Below are 19,630 nucleotides of genomic sequence, written 5' to 3'. Positions count from 1 at the left end.
AACTTACTTGACGCTGTTGACCACTTCCTCCTTCTCAGAACTCTTCATATGGACTCCAAAGACCATCTTCTCCTGGTTTTCCTCCTATTCTTCTGGCTGCTTTTCCTCAGTTTCCATGGGCTCTTCTTCTCCATTCCCCGCCACCCAAATGTCACCTCTCTTTTTTTTTCAGGCTTACTCTCTCCTCGGTGACCTCATCCACCATACCCAGGGCTTCAAAATAGTACTTTCTGCACTTCCATCATTTGCACAGCTTCACCATGATTTTTGCCATTTCCACATATCGCATGTATTTTTATTTATTTAGTAGTTCTCTTTTATTGGGCTCACTTGGCCTAAGTGGTAATATCCATGATATCATAGATTTGAGATACAATTTACATTTTTCATACACATTAAGTTCTTAACTATTACAGAATCCATGTGCCACTTTAAATTATCTCAAACTGCACTGAAGCAAACAACGGCTGAAACGGCCAGATGCTGAAGTCTCTAAATTTCTCCAGGCTGCACTGCATCTCTATAGTCCCCGTCAACAAGATGTCCCACAAGTTCCTCAGATTAAGTTCAAAAATAAACTATCTTTTTCTTCAAAAACAAACAAATGAAACGAAGTTCTCTCCTCTTTCCGTATGTTACCAGTCAACTGTTCTACATGCCACATGGTTAAGCAAACCAGTGATCCAGAGGCAATCTGGACTCCCCAGTCTCTCTCAACATTCCTATCCATCTGACCACAAAGTCCTGTCGTTTCTTCCCACCTATGAAATCTAAAATTAGCACCCATACACCTGTTCATGCCAATGACACTACCTTCATTTTCGCTTCATCTTTTCTTCTCTGAACTAACTTAACAAGCAGACTCCCAGCTGGTGATTTGCCTTCAAACTTGGCACTCTCTAAAACTCTGACCATAACATTTTACTGCTTAAAATCATTCAATAGCTTCCCTTCACCTTCAGAATAAAGTCCAAACTTCGTACTGCAGCTTGGAAGGTCTTTAATAATCCTGTTTCTGCTTTTATTTCCAGTCACTCCACAACATGCAACACAGAAGACATTCATACTCAACTGCCTCTGATTCATAAACAAACCTTGTTCTACAACCACCGAAGGCCTACCAGTCTGGGAAGCATTTCCTGATCTTCTCACTACTACTACCAAGTTCCTTTCTGCACCTCTTCTCCATAAGCCCAGAGCACCCTGCCCACATCTTTTTGACAGCAGTTCTCACACTGGTCATCACAGGCTTATCTTTGTAGGCTGAGAGGGTACACTGTGCCCTATTCATCTTGATTCCCTAGCTCAGTACTTGCCAAATTTTTTATTCAAGCTCCCTAACTAGAAAACTTTGCTAAATCTACTTGCTACCTCTACTACTGTTATTCAATATTTTTTTGAGAATAACTCAACTTTTAACTCAGATCTAAGCTTGTTTTAATAGAAAATTTGATACCACAAGAAACCTTACACTTGGAAGGACTTTTTTTTTTTTTTTCTAATACACTCAAGTAAGAATGTAAAGGACTTCTAAACCCATAGGTTACAATGAACTAATAGGGGACTCTCACTGCAAAACAAAGTAGATCCTCGATTCTAAAATTTTTTAAATTTTGCTGAGCTTATAGAACTAGGAATGTCTAAAACCACCCTTTCCCCCCAAAAGCAACAAACCTCTGGCTAAAAACTAAAGCTGAGAGTCAAGAGCTACAAGTAGTATTGCCAAGAGCAGCAACGGACACAGCCCTGGGCCAGAAGCAAAGTGAAGACACCGAAAGTGGTCCAATGTAAACTCCCTGGCTCCCAACCAAACATGATACAAATCCTATCAGAAGAAAAGGGCCTCCAAATCAAACTTTCAAGATCCCACGGAGAAAGATCAATCAAAGAGTTCATAACCAAAGATCATCAAGCATAGGAGGTGACAACCCAATATGAGAGATAGACAACAGAAAAAAACAAGGAATAAATTTAGATCCCTAAAGACATCAGACATTGGGACTGACAGATACAGTCCACAGAATACCCATGGGTTCAGAAAAACGAGGAAGCAACATGAAAGAAAGACTTGATGTATCTGAAAAAAGAACCAAGTGGAACTTTTACAAATAAAAAATAAAACGGTTAAGAGTAAAAGGGAAAAAATGGACGCATTATAGAGAAGACTAAGCACAGATGAAGAGAAATTGATGAACTAGAAGATATGGCTGATAAAATTACCCAGCACTGTAAATTCTGACAGGGAAACAAGGAAATGAAAACTATGAAAGATGAAAAGTACTTAACCTGCAAACAGTTCAATACATACACATTCAACTAAATTTCCAAAGAGACAGTATTTATTACAAGGCTCAGAATCTTCTAGACCTCTTGAAAGACAAAATTCAGAATCCAACAAAATTCAGAATCAAGAAATGTGTGTATCCAAAAGAGGATAAACAAAAGGTAATCTCCATTAGACTTAAAAAGGAAATGACATAGCACCAAAGATAGAATATCCAATGCAACCAAAAGAAAAAGAAGTTTCTTCAAAGTAGCAAAAATAAACGCACAGGAGGCTTTCCATGTAGAATAATATCTTCACCATGTGGACAGAAAATAATCGATCAACCTAGAATGTGTATACCCATCAAACCTCTCTCAAGAACAAGGATAAAATCAAAATAATTTTATATAAAAATTGAGCTACCAAGAGACTTGAACTAACTTCTTAAAAAATACCAACTAAAAGACATAAACTGACTGGATTGAAAGAAAAATCCAGTAATATATTCTCTGTAACAGACACCTAAAATGTCAGGGCATAAAAAAAGTGACAGCAAAATAAAGGAAAAGTATATTCCAGGTAAATTACCACCAAAAGGAAGGTGAGATAGACTAAATAAGACTAACACAAAAAGCTAAATTAAGCATGGAGAGGATCACAGCATAATAGAAAAGACTCAATCCATCAAGAAAATAATGTTAAACTTTTACATCCCTAATCAAATAATCTCACCACACATCAGAAAAGTTGTTAGAACTATAGGAAGTCAGTTAGAAAGTAGTAGCAGGAGATTGCACACATCTCTCTCAATTAATGACCAGTGAAACAAAAATTAATAAAGACAGTCTGAACAACACAATTTGCAAGTTTGATCTAACAGATACATAACAGTTAGAAAGCACATACTTGTCACAAGTACACACTTAACAGTTATTATTCACTATGTACAAGGCCACAAATTGAGAGCAAGCAAACATTTTTTAAAAGACAAAATACTACATTCTCTGATAACACAATTTAGGAGTGAATAACAAAAAGAAAAATGTTAATGTAGATACTTTTGAAAATTAAAAAAACATGTTACATGTTTCAAAGAAAATTTTAAAACATGTACATCAAAGAAGAAATCAAAATGAAAATTTTAAAGCACTTAGATTTGAAAGTTAATGAAAACATTGTAAGTTAAACAATGTTAGCTAAGGCAAAAATAAATTTTGGGTTAAGTTTACAGCCTAACACTTATACTAGGTAATAACAATGGCTGGAAATTACTAAGTTAAACATGGAATTTAAGTTAAAAAAGTAATATAAGCCCAAAGAAAGAAAAAGGAAGTAAATAAACGAAAAGGAGTCAATGAACAACAACAAAAATTTAATAGAACTAATTATGCCAAAAACTAATCCATTTCCAAGATTAGTAAAATAGACAAATTTTTGGCAAGATTAATCTAGAAAAAAGAGAAGTCACACACAAATATTCAAAATGAGGAAAGGGGGTTGGGGCGCCTGGATGGCTCAGTCAGGTAAGCACCAACTCTTGATTTTGTCTCAGGTCATGATCTCAAGGTGAGTGGGATTGAACCCCGCATCGACACTCTGTAATGACAGTATGGGGCCTGCTTGGGATTCTCTCTCTCCCTCTCTCTCTGCTCCTCCCCTGCACTCTCTTTCTCTCTCTTCCAAAATAAATAATAATAATAATAATAAGTAAACAAAACAAATGAGAAAGGGAACATAACTACAGATAAAGCATAAATTAAAAAGGGAATTAAGAGGGCACCTGAGTGGCTCAGTTGGCTAAGCGTCTGACTTCAGCACAGGCAGTCATGATCTCACGGTTTGTGAGTTCAAGCCCCGTGTTGGGCACTGTGCTGAAAGCTCAGAGCCTGGAGCCTGCTTTGGATTGTGTCTCCCTCTCTCTCTGCCCCTCCCCTGCTCATGCTCTGTCTCTCCTTCTCTCTCAAAAATAAATAAACATAAAAAAAAAAGGGGGGTAGAAATTAAGACAATACCATGAACTTGATGCCAATCAACTTCAAGTTTTTGTTGAAAAGATAAATTTCTTAAACTTACCAAAACTGATTAAAAGCAAAGTCCTACTATTATTCCATTGCTAATTACTACCAAATTATCAACCATTTACAATTTTTCTACAAAGAAAACATTAGATCCAAATGATCTTAGGGGTAAATTCCACCAAACATTTAAGAAACAGATCACCCCAATCCAAACTGTCCTAGGGAACAGAAAAAAAAGAACTATTCTTTAATTGTATAAGGGTGGTGTAACATTAATGCCAAAACCAGACAAGATAGTCAATAAAGAATAATGATATGTGATTTCACTCATAAACAGATAAAAAAAAATCCTAATATTAGCAAACTCAATCCAGTAGTTCATAAAAAAAAAAACAAACAAAAAACAATTCACTAAGATCAATTTGGGTTTATCTCAGTAGAGAATACAAAAGAGAATTAAGAATTTTAAAATGTATTAACTGAAATCCACTACATTTAACAGATTAAAAAAGAAAAACTACAAGATACTCTCTCTCAAGTTTTTCTGTCCCATGCAGAAAGGGATGTGACAAAACTGCAAAGACTTCCCTAACTTATAAAGAGTTATTCACAAGAACTTAAATATTTTTAATGCAGAAACATTCCCTTTAAAATCGGGAATGAGACATGTATATGTCCACTACAATCACTTTTAATGAACAATCATCACTTCCATTGAACATAGATGTAAAAGTATGCCAGCATATTAAGACAAGAAAAAAAACTTTTAAGGAAAATAATTGAAAGGAAGAACAAAAAGTGTATTTGCAATGACATAATTATTCACATAGAACGCAAAAGAATTACAGAAAATATATTAGAAACAGTAAAAGTTTATCAATTGGGTGGCTAAAGACTAATATAAAAATCCATTAAATTTCTATTTGCTAACAGTAAACACAGAAAATAGAATCTTAAAAAATAACACCATTTATAATTGAAACAAAACTACTAGAAACATTAGAATATTTTAATGTTTAATGTTCTCTCTGTATAAAGTTACAAAACCAAATTAAAAGACATTAAAAACCTAAATAAATAGAAATACATACCATTTTCTCAGACAGGAAGGCTCAAAATCTTAAAGATTTCAATTCTCCCTCAAATTGATTCAATAATTCCAATTAATTCCCAAAGAGTTTTTCATGTCATGTGACAAGTTGATTCTTAAAACAAGAACAGAGGTCCAAGAATAGCTGAGACTCAAGACCCCCTGCCCCAAATAGCAAGATTTCTGGTAAAGCTATAGGATTAATAATTATAACAGTGTGGTATAACACAGAGATAGACAAGGAAACAAGTGGCAAAGAAAAAGGGAGCCAGAAACAAACCCATGCTGGTGAACAGAGGGACAATTCCACCTATGGTATGAGGACAGCTGTAGCCACATGGAGGAAAAGAAAATGAATGCGGATCAGTGCCTCACACTATACACAAAAATCAATACCAGATGGATTATGAATTTAAATGTGAAAGACATCATTTTAAAACTTCTAAAAAGAAACATAGGAGAACGTCTTTATAATTCCAAGGCCAGGTAAAGTTTCCAATTAGATTACATTAAAATTAAGAACTTCTGTTCACCAAAATACACCATAAAGAGTAAAAAGACAAGCCATGAACTGGAAGAAGATATTTACAATGCATACAATCAATAAAGGATCACTGTTACCCATTTGTTAGTTTTAAAAGACAACAGAAAAATGGGTAAAAGATACGAGCAGGCATGTCACAAAAGGAAAACCGCTCATAAACATGTGAAAAGATGCTCAAACTCATTAACAAAGAAATGCAAGTAAAAATCACAATGACAAATCATTTCATACCCATTTGGTCAGCAAATATAAAGAAATCTGATGATGATAATAAGTGTTGGAGTGGATACAGATCAACCATAACTCTTGCACACTGTTCATCCAAGTATATAAATTGACAAAACTGCTAGTCGAAGTACAAGGTGGTACAACCACTTCAGAAAACAATTTGGTAAAGTTGAACATTTATACCCCATAATCCAACAATTTCACTTCTAGCAAATAGCTTACCACAGTGGTATTCCAACCTTTTTTTACTCACAAACCACAAAAAATACTTCTAATCATTTCACACTAAGATGACACCTAAAATGCTCAGTCTAAGTTTAAATAATTGCAAAGGATGAATTTCTTGTGACATTTAAAAATAAAGCTGACACATCACTGGCTTAAATTGTTATAAGTATTATTGCATACGATTGATCAACAATAACTATATACACTGATAATTGAAGATAAGTGTTAAAATGTACTGCAAATGCAGTCTTGAGGAAATGGGAAGTGCCTGGATTTAAAAAGGCTTTCTCTAACAACATACACTAGATTTTAAATTATCTCTTTGTTTTCCATGGAGCTTTTCCACTTGGAACAATGCCTTCGTCAGACTCCATGTGGATGAGTGGTATGCCTTCCTTATCTAAGGTAGAAGTGCTACTAGGAAAGGTAAGGTGAAAGTGGAAGCAACAGGAGGCCTCTATTACAGGCCTCAGGTGTTACCAACGTCAGGAAAGAGTACACATGGAATTTAATCATCTAGAAATGGAGGCATTAATATCCGTGGTGCCCAAGTACTCCCTAGAAATACCTTCATTACTCCCCTGAGGGTCATACACCCCAGCATGAAAATTAGAGAAATTCTTGCAACCGTGTACCAGAAGGTATGTATGAAAATTTCGTAATAGCAACACCTGGAAAGAGCCAAAATGTTCATCAAAGAAGAATGCATACACTGTGTTATATTCGCCGTGGAATATTACACAGCCTTAAAAAATGACTTACATCTATACTCAGTATCAGTGATTCTTAGAAACAACATTGAGTGAAACAACCAAGTCTCAGAAAACTGTATCCAGAATTCCTTTTTTTTTTTAAGTCAAAAACCATACAATACATTGTTGAGGAATATACACATATCTGGCAAAATTGTATTTAAAAAGCAAGAAATGACACCATTCAGGATAGTAGTCACTCTGCAGTTGAGTACATTCGATATTGGTCATTTTGATTCTTGGATTGGGTGTACTGATTGGTGTTCATTTTATTATTTTGCTTCATAACCTGCATATATATTACATATATTTTGTTTTTTATTATCTTCATTGTGTTACATATATTTTGATTATATCAAATATTACATTAAAAAGGAAAAAAAGATTTTTCAAAACCATTCATCGTATTTTAAAAAGCAATTAAATCGCCTCAACTGCCACTAGAGAGGTACATATACATATCACGGAAATTACTAACTTTACATCAACCATAGGTGCAAAATAAATTTTTACTGGAATTAAACTTATGAGGACCACATGAGATAAAGACTGAGCAAACTAGCTGTGGGAGATGAACCCATCTGACACAGAGCTGGAGCAGTAGCCAAGGTGGCTGCAAGCAGATTTAGCCATACACTAAAGTACAAGGAAGCTGGTCAGTAAAGAGAAGACAAAAAAAGTTAAAAGTCTAATAACATAAAACATTAGCAAGGGTGTGAGGAAATAAATGGGTGTCCTCACTCAAAACCAGTGAGTGAAAATTAGTACAACCACCTTGAGAGCTTGTGTGACATTTAGTAAATTGAAAATGCACATAACCTATCTAGCAACTCTGCTACAGGTGCATCTCCTAGACAAACTTCCAAACGTGTGCACAAGCAGGCAAGTACAAAGAGGTTTGTTGCAGGATTGTTTTAGAGTCAAAAACCAGAAACAACTTCAAAATCCATCAATAAGGAAATGGATAGATTATGGTATATTCATACAATTGAATTCTTTACCAGTAATTAAAATGAACCAAAGGTAACACAATTATCCAATTTATTTGTATATAAATCTCAAAATATTATGCTGATCAAAAAAAAGCAAGTTGCAAAAGACACTTATCATTTAACACCGTTAAAATTTAAAACACATACCACTACATATTGTTTACGGAGTCACTGTGAATCAAGTATAAAATAGGAACACGGTGGCTGCTTCTAGAGGAGGTGGAGGAGCTCGGAGCACCTCCAATATCTGCAATTTTACTTCTTAAAAAAAAAAAAAGGATCTGAAGTAAATCTGGCAAAATAATTACATTTGTAAATCTGGGTCATGGACTGGTTAGATCCCCCTACGTATATTATGTGTGAATTATTCCAGAAGTTAAAAAGAAAAAGGGAGATTAGGCAAAGGTAAGAAAACTGAACAAATGAGCAGAAATAAACAGACACCAAAACACAGCCTTTGAGCGCAGAGCACGAACCTTTGAGCAAGAGGAAGCGTAGAAGGTAGGGTCTTTAACGGGTTTGAAGTCTCTTTCCCTGGGTACCCTTGTAATAAATCCCATTTCGCTCAGGATAAAATGCAAATTTCTTGCAATAAAAAAATGTCCTAACTGAAGCTGTAACTATAAGGAAACTGCTCCCAAGGGAGGAGTAAAATCTGTAAGACGTCTACCTTGACTCCCCTCGCCAGGGTGTTGGGCAGAATCAAGTGACAATTTATGTGAACGCCATAAAACACTATACGAACCGTTAAGTAAGATCAAGAATGCCCAGAAACAGCTAAAATATATTTACCCAGCTGGCGTGTACGTATATTTTGGAAGGAGTCTGCAGTTAAAGGGCTTTGGGTGTCTAGGGCGCTTCTGGAAAAGGCACTCTGCACGGGTACCAGCCAAAACTGGCCTACGCCTAGGCTCGATTTGGGGCCCTTGGCTCCCCCCTTATTCCATCCCCAGAATAGGCTGGTTCGACAGGCCACACTAGTCGTCAACACTATAGAGCAGCTGGCCAGACCCGCTGCCGTCTCCCCTCTTCCCACCAGCGTTGGGGGTGGGAGGATGCTTCCAAAAGAAGGGAGGGGGGAGCGTCTCCCGTCCCTGGTCCCTTCCAGGGAAGGAGGCCACCAGCCCCGGACTCGACTGCCGTTCTCACGAAAGCAGGTGGCGCAGACGTAAGGCACACAAAACACAGAGGATGGAGCGTGCACGAACGTTCACGAACACTCGCGAACGAAAACGCGCACAAGGGGGAATCATACATTCGACAGGATCCGGGCGCGACACGCGGGCGGGTACACGATAAGACGCACACCTGGGCGGGAGATGCCCCAGGACAGGGTCACGACTGCAGAACGCGCGGCCACGCGAGGAGTGGACGCGCACCCCCCGGAGAGGGACGGTGACACAACGAGGGGCCACCCACACGGGCCACAGGCGCCCACGCCAAGAAGAACGGTCGCGACACAAAGAAGCCGAAAGTGGACACACAGGCGCGTGCTCGCACGCCCGGGCCGAAGGACCCCTCGCCTATCAGGGTTGTCACCCTCCAGACGAGAGTGCGCGGGCGGCAGGGGGATGCGCACACAAAGGGGCTACTCCCACCCTCGCACAGACGCCCGGAGGGGCCCAAGCTTGCAGAAGGGGACCATAAGACAAAGGGGACACACCCACTGGGGCCGAAAAAGGCGGCCACACCCCCAGCGCACCGGCACCCCGACCCACGCAGACACACCACGGGCACCACAGCTAGCGACGCGGGACGACGCACACACACCCACACTCACCACACACCCACGGAGGGGGTGTGGAGGGCCCCTCTCCCCGGGCATCTCGGCTGCAGCGCGACAAGGTGACACATCCGGGAGCCCCGCCGCGCGCCAGATGTGCACTCACCGGGGCCCGCCGCCCGCGAGCCTCGGACGCGGGCCGCCGCCGACGCCGCCGCCTCGGGCCCTCCACGTCAGCCAGCGGGCGGGCGGGAGCGGGAGGCAGCGCAGGCGGCGGGCGTATCACGTGGGCAGCAGCGCGCATGCGTAACCGTGCCCCCCCGCCCCCCGCTTCCGCGGCGGCGAGCGGAGCGATCTAGCTTTCCCTAGTGCGGGCTTGCTGCAAGCCGGCGAGGGTCGCGGTGCGCCTGCGCCTGGGGTGGGGGGAGGCGTGGGGGGAGCGCCATCGCGACCCGGCCTTTCCATCAGTTTTTCTTCTCTCGCACCACCCCCCCCCCCCCGAGGCTTCCCGGACAGCGCTTGCGCAGGGGACTCGAAGCTGAGGTGGTCGAGCTTTTGGGAGGGGTCTGGGTGGACGCTTCAAGGACCCAAGGTCGAGGGCCAACCCCCCCCCCCCCCCAGCCTCGAATGAGAAACAAGAAGCTCCTCCGAGAGGACAGGGTCCGGTCCCGGGTGCCGGGGTCCAAACCTGGGGAGGAGCCCGGCCCTGCCCTGCCCTTCCGCAGGGAAGCGAAGTCTGCAGGGCTGGAGCGGCGTCTGTCCCTCCTCTGCGCTCCCTCCCCCTCAGCTGCAGGGTGTGCGCGCGCACGCGAGGTCCGGGGGCTTGTGCGCGCGTGCAAGCGGTGTGTGTTGGGAGGTGTGTCCGCAGGTTGGCCGCGTGCAGTGGTTTAGGCTAGGGGAAAAAACTGCAGAGGCTGTGCCCATAGCAAAGCAATGAGGCTACGACAGACCAGTGACGAAGGGGAGTAAATCACTGACGATGATTGTGTTTCTTTCCTACAGGTTGTCCAAAGCCACAGGGAAAATGGTGGAAAATTCACCGTCGCCATTACCAGAAAGAGCGATTTATGGCTTTGTTCTTTTCTTAAGCTCCCAGTTTGGCTTCAGTGAGTACTTTGATGGCCAGGGCCTTTTTCTGGTGTTCAAGGACAAGGAAATTACTGCATTTGTTCTTAGAATGGGCCCATCTGAACTGTGATTCTTTCTACCTATGTCTTTAAGAAAACCCGAAGGGAAGTTGTGTTTGGTGTTGTGTATGCCAGGCACCAGCGTAAATAGTTTAACTCAACAAATATTTATATAGCACCAGACAGGACTGCAAAGTGGATAAAACCTGGTCCCAGTGGTCATAGTCTTCTGGACAAGGCAGACAAGTAAATTTACAATTAAGAGTGTGAAAAGAGCCATGGGAACCCAGTAGAGCGACATGAAATCAACCTGGGAAATCAGGGTCAGCTTTCTCCCCGACAATAACCAATAAGAAGCAAGACGTGGGAAGGTTCACTTTTTGTTTTTTTTTTTAACGTTAATTTATTATTGAGAGAGACAGAGCATGAGTAGGGGAGGGGCAGAGAGGGAGACACAGAATCCCAAGCAGGCTCCAGGCTCTGAGCTGTCAGCACAGAGCCTGGCGCGGGGCTCGAACTCACAAACCGCAAGATCATGACCTGAGCCAAAGTGGGACGCTTAACCCACTGAGCCACTCAGGCGCCCCTAGACGTGGGAAGGTTTTGAATGAAGGGTGTAGAGTGAGTAATTTGGTGCGGGTGCAGCCTGTGGGAGCTAGGTGCTTCACATCCTGGATCTGGCTCAGTCCCTGGGGAGGATCCGGTTTTCCAGATAAGAAAACTGATGCTCATTGAGACACTCATGTGCCCACGGTCACACAGCAGGACCCACATCTCTCCTCTAAAGGATGTGGGGGGATGCCTCGGTGGCTCAGACAGTAAAGCATCTGACTCTTGGTTTTGGCTCGGGTCATGATCTAGTAGCGGTTTCCTGGGTTTGAGCTCCGCATCCGCCTCTGCGCTGACAGAACCGGCTTGGGATTCTCTCCCTCTCCCTCTCCCCCTCTCCCTCTCCCCCTCTCCCTCTCCCCCTCTCCCCCTCTCCCTCTCCCCCTCTCCCTCTCCCCCTCTCCCCCTCTCCCTCTCCCTCTCCCCCTCCCCCTCTCCCTCTCCCCCTCCCTCTCTCCCTCTCCCTCTCCCTCTCTGCTCTCTGCCTCTCCCCCACTTGTGCTATCTCAAACCTAAAAAAAAATTTTTTTTAATAAAAAAAAAGGATGCGGGAATTGTGAGGAAAACCTGAGAGAAAATTGGGTGTCCCCATCCAACATCTTGGAATTTTGTAGAAACCAGGGAGGTGAGGGAGTGGTGGTGTTTCTGAACCTTAACTGCATCAGTACAGCCAGCCATGCTTTTGGCTAGGGTAGCGTACGGAGTAAAGATGTTCTAACTTGAGTTCAAATCGTGACTCCTCTAGAGATGAGCTGTGTCACCTGAGACCATTTGCTTAACCTCTTGAACTTTCAGATTCTTCATCTGTGAAAAGGTGGTGGTCAAGTTTACTGAATGTTTATTGCGTGCAAGACAGTCCTGTGAAGTAGATATTACTATTACTGTCCTCATTTTACAACGACAGTCCTGAGGCACAGGGTTTTAGTAATGTGTTCAAACTAATATACCCTGTAAATGATACAGCTTGGAATTTGAACCCAGACACTGGGTTGACTTCACCCTGCTGCCTCTCACGGGTCTTGTGAGGATTAATTGCTGTGATTTATGCAAAGCAGTTAACATATAGGAACATAATTACTTAAGTGTTAGCTGCTGTTACTATTATCATCAACAACATCATTTTTAAAAATCCCTGTTTTAGTATTAGAAAGATTACAAACTATACAAATAAGTAAAGGCAATGACTTTAAGACCTAAATCCAATAATACCCACTATTAATTTTTTGAGGAACCTCCATACGGGTTTTTCAGAGTGGCTGCACCAGGTGGCATTCCCAACAGTATAAGGGCCACACCCTCGCTAGTATTGCTTGTTTTCTTTAATTCATTTTAGCCATTTTGACGGTGTGAGGTGGTATCTCATTTTAGTTTTGATTTGTATTTCCTTGATGATGGGCCACGTTGGACATCTTTTCATGTATCCGTTAGCCATCTGTATGTCTTCTTTGGAAAAATGTCCATTCTTCTGCCCATTTTTTTGACTGGATTGTTTGTTTTATGGGTGTTGAGTTTGATAAGTTCTTTATATATTTTCACTACTAACCCATTATCAGATATGTCATTTGTGATTATCTTCTCCCATTTCATAGATTGCGTTATGAGTTTTGTTGATTGTTTCCTTTGCTGTGCAGAAGCTTTTTATCTTGACGAGGTCCCGGTAGTTTATTTTTGCTTTTGTTTCTCTTGCCTCAGGAGACCTATCTAGTAAGAAATCGCTACAGCCCACAACCAAAAAGTAATGCTACAAATTTTTGAGTACTTACCAGATGCCAGGCACTGTGATAGGCAAAGGAGGAGCAAAACATTCAAAACTTACCTGCTCTCCTAGGGTTTTCATTCTAGTATGGGGAGATAGCCAGTGGACAAAGTAAGTAAGTACCACATATATGATGTCAGATGATAACGTGTACCATGGGGAAAAAATGAAGCAAGAAAGGAGGCTAAGGTTAATGGGAGGAGGTTGTTGTTTTAAATACAGCAATCTGGAAGCACCTCCCTGAGAGATGTGATTTAAGCACAGACGTGAAAAGTGCGAGTTGGCTGTGGGGCAATCAGGGGAAAAAGTCAAACAGAGAACAGCCAGTACCAGAAGCATTTAGAAGAACGTGCCTATGAGTTTGAGGAACCGATGGAGGTGTAGGCTTGAAGCCTGAGAAAATGAGGTAGAAAGTAATAGGACAGAGGTCAGAGGCTGTACCCAGCAGTTATGATAAAAGAAGGTATTGTACAAAGGGATTACATGATCCTCTCTACATTTAAATATTTACTGAATTGAAAACAAGTAATTTTCTTAGTCTGCTTAGGCCACTGTAACAATTCCATAGACTGGAGGCTTAAACAATCAACATTTCTTCCGGTTCTGGAAGCTGGGAGGTGCAAGATCAGGGTAACAGCATGGGTGGTTCTTGGTGAAGGCCCTCCTCCTGGCTTACAGACAGCCACCTTCCTGATGTGTCCTCACAGAGTGGCAAGAGAGCAAGTGGAAGCTCTGGTCTCTTACTTTCCTTATAAGGACACTAATCCCAGCATGGGGCCCCACCCTCATGACCTTTTCTAAACCTAACTACCTCCCAAAGGCCCTGCCTCCAAATACCTCCACACTGGGGATTCTAACTTCAACACACGAATTTGAGGGAGATATAAACCTCGGTTCCATAACAATAATTATAGATTTTGATAGTAACTTAGAAGGAAATAAAGGGAAATGATAGGAGTCAGGAGGGGGTGGTGGGTGGCACACAGCTGGAACAGCAAGTGATGGAAAACGCCTCATTTAAAAAGAGGGTATTTGAGCCAAGAAATGAATGGAAGAGAGGGAAACATCCATTGAAAGAATCAAATGAAGAACATTCCAGGCAGGCAGTAATCACTGCACTCACTGTCAGTGCAAGGGCCCTGAGACTCCGCCGGGAGCAGGAGCATTGCGCAGCAGGACTAGACATTGGAGAAGTGAGCACAATGTTGAAGTCCTTGCAAGAAAGGAGTTTGAATTTTATTCTAAAGGCACTTAATTTATTCTAAGGGTTTGAGCAGGCAAGCAATATGGTCAGATTTATATCTTTGGAGGATCACTCATTGCTGTGTGGAGAATGACTGCTCACGTGTTCTCAGCCTTGAAATTACTAGACACCCACTCGAAAAACCCGGAGTCGTTCTTCACTTGCACTTTTTCTTCTTCCAACTCATTCATCTGCTCCTGCCGCTGAATCTGGTGGGGCTTTCTACTGCCTCTGCTCTTCCACAGATAGATCCCACACACACAACCATCACAGTGACTCATTTGGGACGCAGACCCAACTCCTCTACTTAAAACCTCTGGTTGGAGTGTAAATGGTTATTTGTCTTCATAGTTTGCTAGATCTTGAAAGCAAAAAATATATATATACGTATATATACACGTATATACGTATATACATATACGTATGTATACATATGTATACATACATATATACATATATGTGTGTATATATATATGTGTATGTATATGTATCTCCAGCTGTCCTCATTGCCTAGAGCATAAAGTCCAAGTTCCTTGTACAACATATTTCATGATCTGGGACCTGTTCACTTTTCCGGCTTTACCTCTCAGCACTCACAGCCTTATGCTTTATGCCGTACATACTCTAAACTCCTTAGTTTCCCCCAGAAGCATCACATTCCTCTTCACTTCCGTTTTAACTAATGCTCTTGCTGCTGCCTGAAAGCATAGTATGAACACACTGCATGGGTTCACAGTCCAGCTTAGGCAAGTTACTTAAATTCCCTGTGCTTTGATTTTTCTGTCTGTGGCTTATGAATAATAATAGCATGCACCTCAAAGGATTTGGAAAGAGTCAGACAAGATACTGTATGGGAAGTTCCTGCCACTACGTTTGGCTCATTTCTGTCTCATGCACTAGTTCGTTTTTTTGTTTTGTTTTGTTTTGAATTTTTTTTTACATTTATTTATTTTTGAGAGACAGAGCACAAGTTGGGGAGGGGCAGAGAGAGAGAAGGAGACACAGAATCCGAAGCAGGCTCCAGGCTGTCAGCACAGAGCCAGACGCCAGGCTCGAACTCACTAACCATGAGATCATGACCTGAGCTGAAGTCAGATGCTTAACCGACTGAACCACCCAGGCGCCCCTGCATTTCTTTAGTCTTAAAAGCCATCACAAGCTTCAAGCTGGTCCCTTGCCATCTTTTCCCTCTACCATCCAGCCGCACTAAATGCCTCACCAGATCCTTCGTGCTCTCTCTGTGGATCATGGCAGGGAACATCGTTTTCTCATATTTCCTTCCTTCCTCATCTGCAGGCCCCAATTATATGCATCTTTAATCTGGCTAATCCGCTACTCATTATTTAGGCCCCAGTTTAGTCATTTCTTCCAGGAAATCTTTCCTGACCACTAACATCATCTCCATCAGCACTAGTGTGGGCTAAGGTCCTCATATGTCCTTATGTCTTTTATTACTCATACCACTTAATCACAGTGCAGTGAAAATATCAATTTACTTCTCTCTGTCCCCCCCCCAATTTTATGCTCGGGGAGGACAGAGGCCATGTCTTTTGGGTTCACCGCCGTTTCTCATGCTCCTGATACAGAATATGACTCATCATCATTGATACCGATAGTTCAAATTTTATCTCTGCCCCTTACCTTGGGCAGATGATGTAACATTTCTAAGATTTCATTTACTCAGCTGTAAAAATGACATACACACATAGGATTGTCTTAAGGATTAAATTAAATACTACATGTAAAATGCTTATCCAACCGTGAGCACTTGGAGGTTGACTGTTGTTTTTACATATTAACAACAGTAAAGGGTGCCACAAAGACTCCACTTGAGGGAAATAAGATTGTATTCTGGGAGATGGGGCAGAAGCCCAACAGGTAGTGGGTCCAAACAAGGGTAGTAGATACGTTCACCTTTGAGCAACAAGTGTCTGTAATCATTTCAACCCTGTGGGGACGAAGTGTTGAACAGCTACTGTATATAAGGCAAGTTGCTAGGTTCTGTAAGGATCACAGTAACAGCTAAGATGTGATTTATATCCTGGGGAGCCTGGGTGGCTCAGTCAGTTAAGCAACTGACTCTTGATTTCGGCTCATCAACTGACTCTTGATGTCACTGTTGATGGATGGGACTAAGCCCAACATTGGGCTCTGCGTTGGGCTCTGTGCTGACCCCATGGAGCCTGCTTAGGATTATCTTTCTCCTCTCTGCCCCTCCCTCCCTTAGACACATGTGCTCTCTCTCAGAATAAATAAACATTTTTTTAAAAAGTGATTTCTGACCTTACATTGCTTAAAATATAGTATAAGACTTAAGACATGTTTTAAAACAAAAAAGACTAATGGGGGGGAAGAGTAGCTTAATGAGTATAGAGTTTTAGATTTGCAAGATGGTAAAGTTCTAGAGATCCATTTCACAGCAATGGAAATATACTACTTTAACTTGTTGTAAGTATCATAGGAATGATACAGATAAGGAGCTAGAAGACTGAAGGGAAAGAAAAGTCATTTTTGAGGTGATCAGGGAACCTTCAAAGGAGCTTTTTGTGTTATCTAAACCTTGGATTAGATACATGCCTTACTAACTTCTCTTTTTTCTTTTTGTTCCCCTTTTCTGCAGTACTATATCTTGTGTGGGCTTTTATTCCTGAAACTTGGCTAAACTCCTTAGGCTTAACCTACTGGCCTCAAAAGTAAGTTTAATGATTTTCTTAAATAAAAATGTATTAATGCTGTTTCTCAGGATCATAGTTTTTCCTTTAGATTTCCCAAATCTTAAATATTTATTCTTTTAAGATCCATAAAAAGCCATATAGAAATCTAAAGCTTTTTAAAGGACATCACTGATACACCTTTAAAAATGGTGAGGTGGACACAACATCATTATCTCCATTTCCTCCTGACATCTTGCTCAGATAACACTATAGAAAAAAACATTTTAAGGTATAAACCCATGGGAACAAATAATGGGATAGCAGGTAAGAAGTATCAGCAGAATTTAAGGAAATGGATTGCAGGTAGGTGAGTGGTAACTGACTTAGTTTCCACTTTTTCCATGTTGCTATGGTATGGAATGATACAGGATTGCAGCTTTTCATCATGAGACCTTGTAGAACGATATGTCTAATCAAAAATAAAATTAAATTCAAAAAGCATGTTACCTTGGTGACGGACTCTTGAGAATGATGACTTTTTAGGCAGTTACCTACTTTAATATTTTCTTCTGCAGGTATTGGGCGATTGCATTGCCCGTCTACCTCCTCATTACTATAGTAATCGGTTATGTACTCTTGTTTGGAATAAACATGATGAGTACCTCTCCACTCAACTCCATTCATACGATCACAGGTAAATGTACCTCAGAGGGAAGTGTGGGGGAATGGAAGAGAAAGAGTCAGCAGTTTTATCAAGAAAAGCAACCGAGAATAGGCTACAGTAGGTGACACACACTGGCCCGGTAAAAAGAACCTGGGAGAAATAAATACAAAGTTATACCAGAGGAGATGTTTACATGGCAGAAATAAATTCTAAATCTGCTGTTTATAGCATGTGTATTTTCCCATAAAGACCACAAGTACATAATATGTTCCTTAGCAACTGTTCCTGAGAAAAACAAATTTTATCCTAAACAGGCAGTGTTGATCAAGGCAGGCAAATCGTTCCATGTAGACCTTGTCTAGGAGAGCAATGTGACAGTGTGCCCCCTCCTCAGGACCCTTGTGTCCATCTGACCCCAGTTCTGTAGATAAAGAGCCACAGCATGTTTCTGTAGTTTTTTTAAATTCCCTTAAGTCTAACGATCAAAGTAAATTCCTGAGCTTGCTCAGATTGTAAGAAGTGAAGTATTTTTTATTATACTTATGGTATTAATCACACCATATTGCTTGGTATGATTTTTTTTAACTTTTCAAAGCGTTTGTTTCATGAGTCTCTACAATATATTTTGAACCAGTTACAATATTTTTATATTTCTTTTCTGAGAACCTACTGTATTTCCTGAATTCTTGCCTGGAATTACCGCAAATAGACAATTTGTACAAAGGGGATGTTGTTAAGTTTGCATGAATGATTTAATAGTTTGGGGATATTGGGTTAAATCTGTTTTCCAAGCCTCAGTCTAATTCTGTCCCTATGAGAAGTGTGCAAGTGGGACTTTAATCATCACTGTACAGTTGAATGAAATATTAATTTCTTACCCTAGTTATATATAGAAAGGACTTTCCTGATTTTTATTCCAGTTGGGACATTTCTTTTATTTAAAAATTTTTTTTTTCCAACGTTTATTTATTTTTGGGACAGAGAGAGACAGAGCATGAATGGGGGAGGGGCAGAGAGAGAGGGAGACACAGAATCGGAAACAGGCTCCAGGCTCTGAGCCATCAGCCCAGAGCCTGACGCGGGGCTCGAACTCACGGACCGCGAGATCGTGACCTGGCTGAAGTCGGACGCTCAACCGCTCAACCGACTGCGCCACCCAGGCGCCCCAGGGACATTTCTTTTAAAGAAAGCATTCAAGTAGTCTTAATTATGTTAACACGGTATTTATTATTATGCAGATATTAGCTCAGTAAACTATGTGGTGGATCTCCATAAACCACAGAAACTGTAGAAGAAATTACTTAGGTAAGCATAGCTTTTTGTCCTCTTCTTACAGATAACTATGCTAAAAATCAACAGCGGAAGAATTACCAAGAAGAGGCCATCCCGGCATTAAGAGATATTCCTATTAGTGAAGTAAACCAAATGTTCTTTCTTGCAGCCAAAGAACATCACACCCAAAACTAAAATGTATGTAGACTAACAACAAGCATTTATTATAAAAGTTTTTGATGTAATAATTTTGACCATAATTATTTTGACTCTCTTGTTAAAACATGATATTGAAATGTAAAAAAATAAGTTGAGCCTGTTTTAGATAAAGTTCCGTTAATATTGTAAATATTCTTGGGGCGCCTGGGTAGCTCAGTCGGTTAAGCATCTGAGTTCAGCTCAGGTCATGATCTCACAGTTCGTGAGTTCGAGCCCCACATTGGGCTAGTCTGCTATCAGCACAG

At 41.1% G+C, this 19,630-nt stretch overlaps 2 protein-coding genes across 7 annotated transcripts in view; one reads left to right on the top strand and one right to left on the bottom strand.

Annotated features, from left to right (window-relative positions):
* TTC3 (tetratricopeptide repeat domain 3) overlaps positions 1-10,043 on the bottom strand; it is a 112,599-nt gene extending 102,556 nt beyond the window's left edge. For 2 of the 4 annotated variants that reach the window (XM_030328888.1, XM_030328890.1), the window contains exon 1: positions 8-3,212. The gene's annotated coding sequence lies outside the window, so the exon portion shown is untranslated. Of the gene's footprint in view, positions 1-7; positions 3,213-9,898 lie in introns of those variants that run through there. The other 2 variants (XM_030328892.1, XM_030328891.2) reach the window with 2 other exon arrangements.
* A 137-nt stretch (positions 10,044-10,180) lies between these two features.
* LOC115523169 (phosphatidylinositol glycan anchor biosynthesis class P) lies at positions 10,181-19,414 on the top strand. Of its 3 annotated transcripts, none has more exons than XM_030328893.1 (5): positions 10,181-10,242; positions 10,844-10,947; positions 17,197-17,269; positions 17,806-17,924; positions 19,231-19,414. In XM_030328893.1, the coding sequence occupies exons 2-5, from the start codon at positions 10,866-10,868 to the stop codon at positions 19,359-19,361; spliced, it is 405 nt and encodes a 134-aa protein (XP_030184753.1). In that variant the 5' UTR covers positions 10,181-10,242; positions 10,844-10,865; the 3' UTR covers positions 19,362-19,414. The 3 variants fall into 3 exon arrangements, with proteins under 3 accessions (XP_030184753.1, XP_030184755.1, XP_030184754.1); XM_030328895.1 differs by lacking the exon at positions 10,181-10,242 and adding an exon at positions 10,251-10,384; XM_030328894.1 differs by lacking the exon at positions 10,181-10,242 and adding an exon at positions 10,486-10,697.
* The last annotated feature ends 216 nt before the right edge of the window (positions 19,415-19,630 follow it).

The sequence above is a fragment of the Lynx canadensis genome, chromosome C2 (assembly GCF_007474595.2).
Source record: "Lynx canadensis isolate LIC74 chromosome C2, mLynCan4.pri.v2, whole genome shotgun sequence".
Classification (NCBI taxonomy): domain Eukaryota; kingdom Metazoa; phylum Chordata; class Mammalia; order Carnivora; family Felidae; genus Lynx; species Lynx canadensis.
The sequence above is the reverse complement of the archived record's forward strand: the minus strand, read 5'-3'. Positions and strand labels throughout refer to the sequence as shown.